Genomic DNA, 11140 nt, shown 5'->3' on the forward strand with positions numbered 1-11140 from the left:
AGCACACAGACCACCGCCGACAAAGGCTACATTGAAGAAAATTGAACAGCACCCTGCCCACATATCCCTCTCGAGACTTCGCTTTCGTATTGCCGCTGGATCGAAACATTCTCCAATTGAGCCTGAGCGAAGGGAACCTCAAGCTGTAGGAAGACGGTATTCAATATCGGGAGTCTAGTAGCCACCTCATTGACAGAAATCTAGATGCAAAAGAAATATCTTCGGAAGAAACGGTCAGCTTTACGGTATGAACATCCTACTAAGAACGCGCCTGAATCTGATGCCCAAAAACCAAGCCATTGTTTTGCGCTTCTTCCGCTTCCCAAGAACAGTGACACCGGTCTGGGTGATATGAATAGATGATGAAGAGAAGAGGCGAGGACTAATACCCTAGAAAACGGGAGGAGGTCGCGTCCATGATGATAGTAGGAAATCAGTGGCAGTCCGCCGGTGATCGGGCCGACGTGACTTCTCTTCAACCACCTCAACTCTTCACAACACATCACAATAGTCTACTGGTACCCTGGTCAGGACGATTATGGCGATGGAAACGACGTTCTGGGAGCCGACACGGTTTGGACATCAATGCTATGCGTGCCGCTGTAAAATGCTGTATGGAATGCAGAAATAGCTACCCGTGGAAAGGATATTTTATTACCCTTTTCGGTGCTTGCCTCTCAACACCGTCGCCCTGTAATACTGCCCACCTACCTGCTATTCTACCCTCCTCCTAAGAAGGTGATCTTCTCTATTGCTTTTGCTTTGAGATCAACTTGATAATGAACGCTCATCTAGCATGACTCGCTCGTCTAGTCTGGAGACTCGGGTTGATATCGCTAAGGTTGCCGCGACCGCCGGGGAAATGGCACCATTTCTGTACATCAAAGGTCTTTGTGGGTGTGTTGTACTCATACTGGAAACTATCCAGGTATGTGGCAAACTCACGCACGGCGTTTCATCGTCTTAAACAAGAATTGCAGAAAGCCGATAAGAATGATAAAGATCTACGAGTTTTAGCAGAGAGTATAGGGAAGACTATAGAGACGGTTCAGAATACCGTTAAGGAACACGGCGAAAGTAGCGCTCTTCGTTTCCATGATGTTTGTGCAGAGCTTCAAGTGTAAGTGCGGAAACGAATCATGAAGCCCCCCCTTGATGAGAAATATTTTAGATACTTGACGAACTTGCTTGTCGATTTGAGCAGCACTCGGCACAAGTCCTGTGGGTTCAAGCGTTTCTTGAAGACAAATAAAGTATCCGACACTGTCAGTGGTTATCAGGAACGCGTGCGCGCGATCAGGGAAGACTTTCTGGTGCGTCTTGGCTTGGACCTTAACTATATATGCTTATCTTAATTGGTTGATAGATTCGAACAGCCATCGACTCGCGTATCGTTATTTCAGATATCAAAGATGGATTAAAGGCCAGTACAGATGCTCTTACTAGTGTCATCGAGATGTCGCAAAGGCATACCATGTCTGATATCGACAAGCACGCAGACAGTATATACGGAGAGATACACACATGGGGTGTTTTACAAAGCAAGAAAACCGACAAGCTTAGTGCTGACGTCCAGATGTTGAAGGAACGGGGCTCGTATAAAGGATTTGTACTTGATTCTTCTTATGTGGGGGATCTATTGATTGATCGTTGCATGATCGCAGATTCGAGATGTCCTTCCAGGGGACATCTATTTGAGAGATCTCCTTATTCCTTCAGGCTGGCACCCATACCTATCCAACAAGATGGTTGCGTTTTCTGATTATAGCGCTGACGTTGATAACAGTAACGTGCCTAAAATTGTCCGTGTATATACATGCACACACAACAACGAACAAGATGTCATGAGAGTGAGTTATGACCGCCCTGTCTGATCTCCTAGCAGTGCTGACACGTCTTCCAGCAATTCCATATAGACTTGGATAGGCTGATAAAACTTAAGTACGCTAGCAATATCTTGTGACGGCGTTCATGCAGTACTGATCTTATGGTCCAGACACCAAAATATTGCCCAGGTCTTTGGTGTATGCAGGTCTCCGGACTTTACTGCGATTATATTTCACGGTAATGATAACCATTAATTTATTCTGAATTTCTAAGCTTATGCCTGTCTGGAGGTACCACACGAAAGTCGATGCGCAACTACGTTGCATCCTTGACTGCGACTCAGTCGTTGTACTTCCATTTTCAATTGGTGCGTTTCTCCGAAATATACTGCTGTAATGCTACTCAAATTAAGTGCCTTTCTATAGTTCAATGACCTGGAGGTGCCGCATTTCTCGACTCTCTACATATCAATCTTGAATAGTTGAATTAGTCGACCTCAGCTTACCTCAGTAAGTTTTACCGCAGTGGTACATCTCCCGTGGGCTGGACCAACGATGTGGTTGTGAGCGATTGCCTTGACAAAATGCATGCACCAACTAACAGCCAATGCTTCAAAGGATACTGACCCTCGCGATATGTATATCAATGAAAGAGGCCGAATCGTGTTGACAGAGCTCTCGTATTCCTATTTTCTTAATGCCTTTAGTGTGAATATAGCTCAACACCTCGAAGCGCAGTCTGCAGTGACATTGCGCCCACGCCAGATAACTCCAGACGCATCACACACTAATTCGATCAGAGATTGGAACTCGCTGATGCGCCGTACAAGTTTGGATAAAAGCTATCTCATAGAGATTTACGATGCTTTTTATCATCTCATAGGCGTTGAGTATACGTTTTCACACCCGCCTGGAATTCGATATCCCTGCAGCCGAGGACTTGTACTACAGGCAGAGTCCGAAATGATCTTTCCCTGTATGGCGGTCGGCAAGATACTAGTTGAGCCGACTGAATGGGCAGTAGCATGGAATGGTCATTCAATGCCCTTCTCTACGTGCAGGTGCGATTGACATGAATATTCATTTGTACTCTCTGTTGACCCCTTCACCCGTCAGTGGATCATTTACCATTCATAACTTGTCTGTCAACCAAAAGCATTCTCTTCACATAACCCCCCGGGACTTCCGGACCCCCGAATATTATACGAAAACACAGCAGATGATGTCCTCATGGCTTGCACAAGCTTCGCGACTGTCATTGTCCTTTTCTCAGAACATAAGGGGCATTGATTGTAGGATGCATGACATAAAATGCGTCGAAGGTTGGTATAGCATAATAGAGAAACTGGGCAATATACTGACCAATGTCCAGTGTGTCTAGCTGTGTACTTTGACCTTCAGATAACGCCATGTTACGATCCCTTCCAGTTACAGGACACGTTTATGGCAGACAGCGAATATACATTTGCTCTCTCGTTAACAATCTGTGAACCCCGTCTTGATTCACAATCCAACGTAATCTCCTGGCCTGTCATTCATTGGTTTTGTCACTCGAGTGTATCTAATGAGATATCGGTCGAGGAGGTGGAAGCTCTTTTCGGAATTCAAGTCAGCTTCGGGGCTAATCCACGTATGTACTCCATACCGGAAAAGGTATTTTCGACAATCGTTGAAATAAACACCATGTGCGGATTCGATCCCGCCCTCGAGGGTGCAGATGTATGTGAATATTTTGATCTTCCTCGTCTGGAGATCTTCGAGGATTCAAATATTGAACACTTTCCTGGTAAGTTGAAGAATTAGCATTCTGAGTTCGCGCTCTGCTAAAAAAGCGCACAGGCTACGAGATTGACGAAACTGAATTGCCAGTTACCGTTCGTGATCGCAAGGATGCTGTGGACGTTACCCCAGTTACTCATATACGAGCGGAGAAAGAGCCGTCGGCCTCTCGCATGAGTCAGAATCGGCTCATTCTAGTACTCATTGCACTTATTATTGTTACTCTGTCCTTGGTCATGCATCTGTTTATGAAAGTATAGAGGAAACATGTTATATACCACAACAGCAGCCAGACGCGACTATATCAGTGAGGCCCGACATTTGTCTGGTACCGTAGCGTAGTGGATGGTGTACTAGGTAGGTAATGCACACGTAGTGCGGGCTATGGTCAGTTTCCTTCTCACCGCACCTCACTTTTAACGATAAGCGCTGCCAGTGAATAGCATGGCTCGAACTCAGAAGCAAATATCATAGTACTATATATATTTGATATCAATTTAGTTCGCCATCTATCCAGTGCTTCAAGGTAGCAGTTTCTTCCCGCCAAAATGTATTCATCTTGATGTCCCGAAAAATTTGATCGTCCTAGCTGGTTACTGGGGCTGTTTCCCTTGATGTGACGGCCGTCATACCCAGTGCTTACCGTAAGCCTTCCGTTATACGCGCATAGCCTTAGCCTTACATTCAAAACATACATAAGGTAGTGGTATTTGCCCTATTATTCTGTATCACTCGCCCACAATGTTCGCCACTGGCAGTCGTTCCCTTCTGTGTGCATTCTCGGTTCTCTTGATGGTTCACGGAGGTGAGTCTCTTCTGAAGTCCCCAAAATGCTATCATCTCAAGTTAAGTCGTATGATGTTTAGGCCTCTCCTCTATTGTACCTCCGATTCGACGTGCCCTTCAGCTTCCACTTGACGGCGAAGACTCATCTGAGTTGACAATATGCCAGGATCAGTGCACGATAGTGGATACACTTGGTGTTCGTACTGTCATGATTCCTCCCTTCTCTCCTTCTGATGGTTGTTGCCAGGCCTGTACTCTTTCCGACGTGAACTGTTTGTGTTCCAACGATAGCGGAAAGGCGTATGCTAAATGCTTGATCTGTCTTGTCGGGGCATCCCAAAAGGATATCAAGGAACCCGCACAAACCGCTGCAGATTGTGAGCACTGGTTTTACGTTCACCTAGCGCCTCTTTGTCTGATCAAGTGAAACGCCTAGTGTATGTAATCTCATGCATGCTGATGGGAGTGTCCGTGGAAAAACAGACGGTCGGTTAGATGGACTCTTCCATCGCTCAGTTGTATGCCCGATCCTTGATAATTTGCGTAGGAAAATTCAAAGAGCTAGTTTGTTGTTTACTTCAGAGTACTTGCTTGAACACAATGTGAATGCAGCGGCTACAATGTATATTTGTTTATCCAATCGATCAAGTAACAATTTTACAACGATACCTTTCTGCTCGACAGATTTTCGTAATCCCCACTAAGAATGACCCGAAATCACCACCGGTTTGTACTCTTCCTCCAAAAACTTGACATCCTCCGCTGTAAGCTCAACGTTCGTCGCGGCTAATAAGATGTTATTACGCTGGTACTCGTTTCAAGAATCATGCAAGCGAATCTCACCAATGAGCTCCTTCAAATTATCAAGCGAAGTCGTCCCAACAATCGGTGCGGTGACACCTGAAAAGGATATGGTCCACGGGGCGCAACAGTGAAAACAGGGAGCGAGCTCACCTTCCTTGCTGAGGATCCACGCGATCGACAGCTGGGCCATGGTCAGTCCTTTCTTCTTTGCGAGCTCTTCGACTCTACGACAATCAATGATTTGAGTATTCTTCCGCCCCGACATTAGCCATACCTATTAATAATGGCTTCAGCAGCCTGGTTTCCTTTGTATCGTGAGAGGAGTCTGCATTCGATGGGTAAGTGAAGGTCCACGATGATAAGAAATAAAGGCTCAACGGATCAGTCTCTCCCCGTACTGTATCGCTTTCCTTGGTGAACGGCCTTCCTAATTTTCCTCGGCCGAGGGGGGACCATGGGATGGCACCCACGCCGAACATCTAAAACGCGTTGGGAGAAAATCAAACGGGATTGGTGAATCAGTACCTTCAAGGTGGGGAACATCTCCCTTTCTTCCTCTCGGTAGATGAGATTGTAGTGGTTCTGCATGGAGATGAAGGGCGTCAGGTTATTTTGGATTGCATAGTCTTCGTCGTGTATTGGTTAGTTGTGAAGCGACACTTGACGATGGTCTTACTTTGCATGGCGTGGACTAGGTCGGAGTTAGTCAACTCTTTAGATAAACGGGAGGAGTGCGTACATTGATAGGCATAGCATGATGACATTCCGATGTAACGAACATAGCCCGCCTGGACGACATCGTGTAAGGCTCTCATCTAAGAAAGTGAATTCACATTCCTATTCACGAATGAGACAAAGAAAGAATATTACCGTCTCAGAGATGGGAGTATTGTAGTCAAATCTATGACCTGCCAACAAAATGAGTGAACGAACATAAAAACCGCGTTGAACATACACTGAAGGACATCGATATAGTCGAGCTGTAGTCTTTTTAGACTATGCTTAACGGAATCGAAGATGTGCTAGCGATACGATAGAGTGAGAAGCAGATCAACGGTGAAGAAAACTGATAACGAACCTTGCGGCTTAGCCCACGCTGGTTAACATAACCTAAAGAGTCGGATATGGGATCCCCAAAGAGATGAGTGGAAGGTTCATTGCCGACGACGCCGAACACCTGAATATAGTGCGATGAATGTCTTATCATGGAGTAGAATCCAGGATGCATACCTTGGTCAAGACGACGATCTTGTCGCGAGGGAAGTTGTATTTCTTGATAGCCTCTCCCAGAATGATTTCAGATAACCCGTTGGAATACACCTGCAGTATTGGTCAGCCGGTTCCAACAGAGGAGAATAAACTCACGTTCGCAGTATCGAAAGCATTGATTCCAGCGTCGTACCTAAGCTATATTAGAGAGGCGCGCCTGGATCGAGAGACGACTTACGCAGCCTTGATATGCGTAATACCTTCCTCCTTTCCCAGAACCCACTTTTGCCATTCAGGACTGCCGTAGGTCATGCATCCTAAGATGATCTTGGACACTTTCAAACCAGACTGTCCGAGGCGCACTAGTCACAAAGTAAGACGTGTGCTGCAGGACAAGGCAAGATGGTGCTTACCGTATTGCATACTAGTAGCAGAAGCCTGAGACATGGCGGTGGTCAACGGTGAGAACTGAGAAGTAGTTGGCTTACACATTCACGCAGAATCCAACTTAAATATTATCCATCCGCCGACGGGCCGATGCTCGGTTGTATTGCGAAAACCGCACCGAGAAGATAGAAGAAACAGACAAGAATAGCGCCTCGTTCTGCTGGTTGATGCTTCGTACATTGCGTTTCGTAGTGCAGTTATGCAGAAGTTTCCTTCCTGTGAAGGATATAGCGCCAAGAGTACAGTATCGCTTTTGATGTAAAACACTCAGGGCCTGGCAAAGGATTGAGATCGAGAGATTGGAGAGATAAGTATCAAGTACGCGTGGCAACCGTGTGACCGGATGCGGCAGGTGACGAGTATTATCCCGGCAACAGGGGCGCGCAATTTAATTTCAAAGCCTCGGAACACGACACGCGTCACGGCAAGGACGAGATAATCTAGATACCGTTGGCGACGGTAATGTCAGGCGCTCTCTTACATCATATTTTCAGTTTCTTTCGATTTTCAGCACTTCAGTTTAATCTGAATACTAAGTATTCTGGATCTACTGGTGTTTGACGTTGATTGGACCGTGTATATGCCACTGTATAAATTATCTAGACGTACTTCTTGAACTAGCGTCCGTATACTTACAACTATGAATGGATAGCGATTATCGGTCTGACAGTGACACAAGGACCCTCTCACTCGCCGGCCTTTATATGTTACTACAGTATTCAAAGGTTGACGTTCATTGCCTAATCAGGATTAGGCACAACCCACCTTCCTACCCTCATCAGAGTCGCACCCAGAAGCTATGCTTGACGACCAAACTCTCTTTCTTACTCTGAGGAGTCATGAAATTTGCTTCGTTTATCTTTATGACTGTTGTTATGGCTAGCGCAAGCCAGAACCTGGATTTCACCAACCCTTCTGAGGGCATTTACGGGCCTCAACAATGGCCTTGCACAGCTGGTTGACCACCTCGAATCTAATCCAGCAATCCACGTCTCTCGACTTTTGATTTCCGATTCTTCTGCACACGAAGTCAAGATAAATCATTACATGGACGTATACTACGACGAGATGATGTATGGCCGGGGTTGTCGTCAAGAAGGCAAAGTGCAGCTAGGTGAAGATGAGGAACTGGAGAAGGAAGATGAAGAGCGTTTGTCAAGGTTGGCTGATGAGGAGCAGAGACACGAAAGGGCGAGAAGAGAAATCAAGCTGGAGCACGCGATTTACCGTCAGCAAGCGTTGCTGGGGCGGATTCTGGGGAGAGTGGCGCCTGACTTAGAGGCATTTTCATATCTGGAATACAAGGAGCCGCCATGGGACGACCTTGACTGGTCCGTGCGCCGCGATGATGTGCGCCTCGACATCGTCCTACAACAAGCCTTCCCCAAACTGAAGGAGCTCACCGTCTATACCCTCCGTGGAATGGCAGAGACGTTTCCTCGAACGCTACCTTTCGATTCATCCAAGTTCCCGTCGGTCACTCATCTGCATCTTCATATGTCATCACCGCCGTCGCTCGATGATTTTTCACGAAGTTTTCCCGATCTCACACATGTCTGGCTCACGGGGTTCAGTAGCATGTCCGGGCTTCCCAGGGAGCTTCAACCCGAATATGTTCCTTAAGGCGTTGTAGATACGCTCAGAGAACGGATGTTTGGCTATGACCCTGAGCGTGCAATCACTCGGTCAATTTCTTTTTTGTATGTAGGGTTCGTTGGCTGATGTTTCAATAGGATGTCTATACCCTCGAATCTTACAATCATCCTCCAACCGTCGTATCCAGTGAGAAGCAGGGGTTTCTGTGCCACACCAAGTGTCGAGTACGACAGTATTTTCCCGGAAATGGAGAGGATTATGCGTCTTCATCCGAATGTCCGTCTCATATGGCCTTCAAAAGCGAACTATGATGCCAGGAAGCCTCTGTTACCGGTTGAGAGAGCAGTCGAAGTGTTTGAAACAAGAAGGGAATGGGATAGCGATGACCGATCTGAGAAGGATATGTGGTGGCGGTAACTCTTCTTTACAATGAGGAATGACACATTCTCATGTTACTTTAGACGTCAAACCAGAAAGCCATCAAATGAAGAGCTTTGACGGAGACGTCGACATTGACACCACCTCAATTCTGCACTAGCTATCTATACATTACTGCAAGCGACTCCTACACGTCCTGATTTTCATGATACACTTCAGAAACTGAAAATTTAGGCAATTACTGCTTTCGAATGTACGATTCTTCGTCATCAATTTCGCCTTTTCCCGTAGTTACCTCTGTCCTTGTATCCGCATCTGATATCTGGTCAACGTCAACAATCATTCCCCAGCGACCGGCAGGAACAACTCACCTGGAGGATCTCCGTACGAGTGGTAACCTGAATCGAATAATTACCCGTACCCGTGACAGTAGGTCTCCGGGCCCGCGAATCCGTCCCGGACATCGAGTCGCCGTAATAGAAGACACGAATTTCCCTCCGGGCGTTAAGGGTCCACATCATACTGATGGCGTACAGCTTGGGCAGAGCCTGATTGAAGGTGTTCGCGACTCTGGGTTTATCCGTCGGAAGGTAGACGCAGATCAATGTGAGAAGGGCACTATTGAATCGGCGTGAGTGGGCCTAGGCGAGGCAACCTTACTCACCATATGACGGCAGGCATTGCTGTTTGAAATGTGAGTCGTACCAAAGCGTTGATCATGCCTACAGTTCTAATGCGTGCATCAGATGTATCAGATGCGACTTCAACAAGAAGACTGACTGTGGCATAACATTTCTCCGGGTTTTCAGGAGAAAAAATGCTGTTGTCGCTGTCAGCAGCACATCTGTGACTACGACAGAGTTGAGTTGGGGCTCAATATAAAAAGAACCACACTCACCGAAAACGGCTGCGAAGTGAGCAGACACTAACAGAAAGAGTGATTAGCTGATACAATGATAATGTGAAGAAGCACCTACTCCAGTAAGGCAAGGTGGTGGGGTCGAAATGAACAATTCTTTCGACCTGAAACAGTGAGAATTGAATCCTCCTGGAATACTCGCGTACTTACGATCAATATGGCAGCGATAATAGCAAATATGGATACCAGGACTATGGGCAGGACGACCCACCACTTCTCTGATACAACCCATAATCTATAGCAAAAATAGCATTGAACGTAAAGGCTGATGAGAGCGACCATCAGCGGGTTTCCTGCTCGTCGGATTATTATTACGAGAAGTAACTGGAGCGGTACACAACCAACCGGCTTCGTACCACGCCCCAGATCTGATATAGGATGGTCAAGCATGAGTAGTATTGTGGGGGCTGGGGCGTACAAATTTCGACTGGCGCCTTGAATATCTGCAAAGTTTTCGATCTGCCCGACCCAGACGATGGCGCTACAAGTCGCGTTCCGGATTAGCCTCTCGCGTAAACCTTGACGACGACACGTACAAGCTCTAGATGTTGATGTCAGGCTAAAGGAAGAAGCTCTCAGAAAGAGGCAGCAGACCTGAATTGACTTGAGCGTCGTTATCAAAGCAAGGAACACAACAGAAGCTCGAACTGTTGCTCTGTCGTTCTTTCCGTACCACGAAAAGTAATTCAACATCTGCTTGGATTGATTAGTCGCAGTAATATGACAATGACACCCGTTCGAACTTGAGCAGACAAGATCCCCTGGAGGTACAACTCGAGGCAAAGACCGACAAGCTGCGGTTCTCAGTGCCAGATGGAGCGATAACAGGTGAAAACCCTTACCCACGGACCGAGAAGAAACCCCGCGTTGAGGTTGTTACCTGGTGGTGCTGGAGGTCCCGAGTCCATGATGGGGGGCTAGGAGAAAGATACAAACTTTCCCATTCTTCCGCAGGTTTCTTATATGTATATGCTGTAAGGCTTGCAGTAAAGTCGCGCAGTTCTCAGCAATAGCAACCGGTTTGACAAGCCAATGATAACACTCGTAATGCCCGATGCTATATTCTCACGAAGCCACGAGACATTCGAGCCTCGCGACGGGTTTTATCCCATGGGTGAAAATTTCGTGTTCAGGTGACAATCGTGGGTGCGGTGGGGTCCGGACGGACAATTCCAGTTCCGAACATCAGCCACGAAAAAATAAGAAGGAATGTAGAAAAGGAAGTCAAAAGCTTTTCGCGGCACCGAAGAAGCCAAGTACATTGTGCGCCAAGACTGTAACTATCGTTTACCGGATTCCCGTCTACTCGAATATCTCACACCAAGTATCATTTTAATACAATAAAACCCAATGATATTTGACCGAAAATCTTCCAATCTCCACATTATTATGCGTT

The 11140-nt window shown here is 46.6% G+C and overlaps 4 protein-coding genes across 4 annotated transcripts; 2 read left to right on the forward strand and 2 right to left on the reverse strand.

Annotated features, from left to right (window-relative positions):
- The first annotated feature begins 444 nt into the window (after window positions 1–444).
- On the forward strand, window positions 445–4067 carry EV420DRAFT_1758651 (uncharacterized protein). The gene is made up of 15 exons (XM_060480555.1): window positions 445–738; window positions 796–928; window positions 981–1120; window positions 1172–1313; window positions 1367–1609; window positions 1665–1850; window positions 1904–1941; window positions 1997–2064; window positions 2118–2194; window positions 2253–2267; window positions 2318–2389; window positions 2445–2887; window positions 2943–3148; window positions 3199–3612; window positions 3666–4067. The coding sequence occupies exons 2-15, from the start codon at window positions 797–799 to the stop codon at window positions 3863–3865; spliced, it is 2376 nt and encodes a 791-aa protein (XP_060337302.1). The 5' UTR covers window positions 445–738; window position 796; the 3' UTR covers window positions 3866–4067.
- A 220-nt stretch (window positions 4068–4287) lies between these two features.
- EV420DRAFT_642986 (uncharacterized protein) lies at window positions 4288–5047 on the forward strand. The gene is made up of 4 exons (XM_060482895.1): window positions 4288–4410; window positions 4472–4587; window positions 4639–4768; window positions 4828–5047. Exons 1-4 carry the CDS (start codon window positions 4347–4349, stop codon window positions 4884–4886), a joined length of 369 nt encoding a protein of 122 aa, XP_060337303.1. The 5' UTR covers window positions 4288–4346; the 3' UTR covers window positions 4887–5047.
- A 44-nt stretch (window positions 5048–5091) lies between these two features.
- EV420DRAFT_1617071 (aryl-alcohol dehydrogenase) lies at window positions 5092–6851 on the reverse strand (the record flags this gene model as incomplete). The annotated part of the gene is made up of 14 exons (XM_060475192.1): window positions 5092–5177; window positions 5235–5291; window positions 5346–5419; window positions 5470–5520; window positions 5574–5674; window positions 5721–5821; window positions 5935–6010; window positions 6066–6103; window positions 6151–6217; window positions 6274–6372; window positions 6426–6515; window positions 6561–6597; window positions 6643–6766; window positions 6818–6851. 14 exons carry the CDS (start codon window positions 6849–6851, stop codon window positions 5092–5094), a joined length of 1035 nt encoding a protein of 344 aa, XP_060337304.1.
- A 2212-nt stretch (window positions 6852–9063) lies between these two features.
- On the reverse strand, window positions 9064–11139 carry EV420DRAFT_1698272 (uncharacterized protein; the record flags this gene model as incomplete). Its single annotated transcript, XM_060479450.1, has 13 exons — window positions 10587–11139; window positions 10488–10538; window positions 10339–10437; window positions 10263–10285; window positions 10163–10225; window positions 10090–10112; window positions 9895–10037; window positions 9803–9848; window positions 9724–9750; window positions 9606–9675; window positions 9490–9555; window positions 9197–9443; window positions 9064–9147 (listed from the first exon to the last, which is right to left on the reverse strand). Exons 1-13 carry the CDS (start codon window positions 10650–10652, stop codon window positions 9064–9066), a joined length of 1008 nt encoding a protein of 335 aa, XP_060337305.1. The 5' UTR covers window positions 10653–11139.
- Between the last annotated feature and the right edge of the window lies 1 nt (window position 11140).

The sequence above is a fragment of the Desarmillaria tabescens genome (assembly GCF_030435595.1).
Source record: "Desarmillaria tabescens strain CCBAS 213 chromosome Unknown EV420scaffold_3, whole genome shotgun sequence".
NCBI classification, from domain to species: domain Eukaryota; kingdom Fungi; phylum Basidiomycota; class Agaricomycetes; order Agaricales; family Physalacriaceae; genus Desarmillaria; species Desarmillaria tabescens.

Coding starts and splice junctions, on each gene's coding strand:
- EV420DRAFT_642986 (XM_060482895.1), top strand. CDS start 4,347: ATGTTCGCCACTGGCAGTCGTTCCCTTCTGTGTGCATTCTCGGTTCTC. Junction 4,588..4,638: donor CGATAGTGGATACACTTGGT/GTTCGTACTGTC, acceptor GGTTGTTGCCAG/GCCTGTACTCTTTCCGACGT. Junction 4,769..4,827: donor CGCACAAACCGCTGCAGATT/GTGAGCACTGGT, acceptor TGAAACGCCTAG/TGTATGTAATCTCATGCATG.
- EV420DRAFT_1758651 (XM_060480555.1), top strand. CDS start 797: ATGACTCGCTCGTCTAGTCTGGAGACTCGGGTTGATATCGCTAAGGTT. Junction 1,314..1,366: donor CGATCAGGGAAGACTTTCTG/GTGCGTCTTGGC, acceptor ATTGGTTGATAG/ATTCGAACAGCCATCGACTC. Junction 1,942..1,996: donor GATAGGCTGATAAAACTTAA/GTACGCTAGCAA, acceptor CTTATGGTCCAG/ACACCAAAATATTGCCCAGG.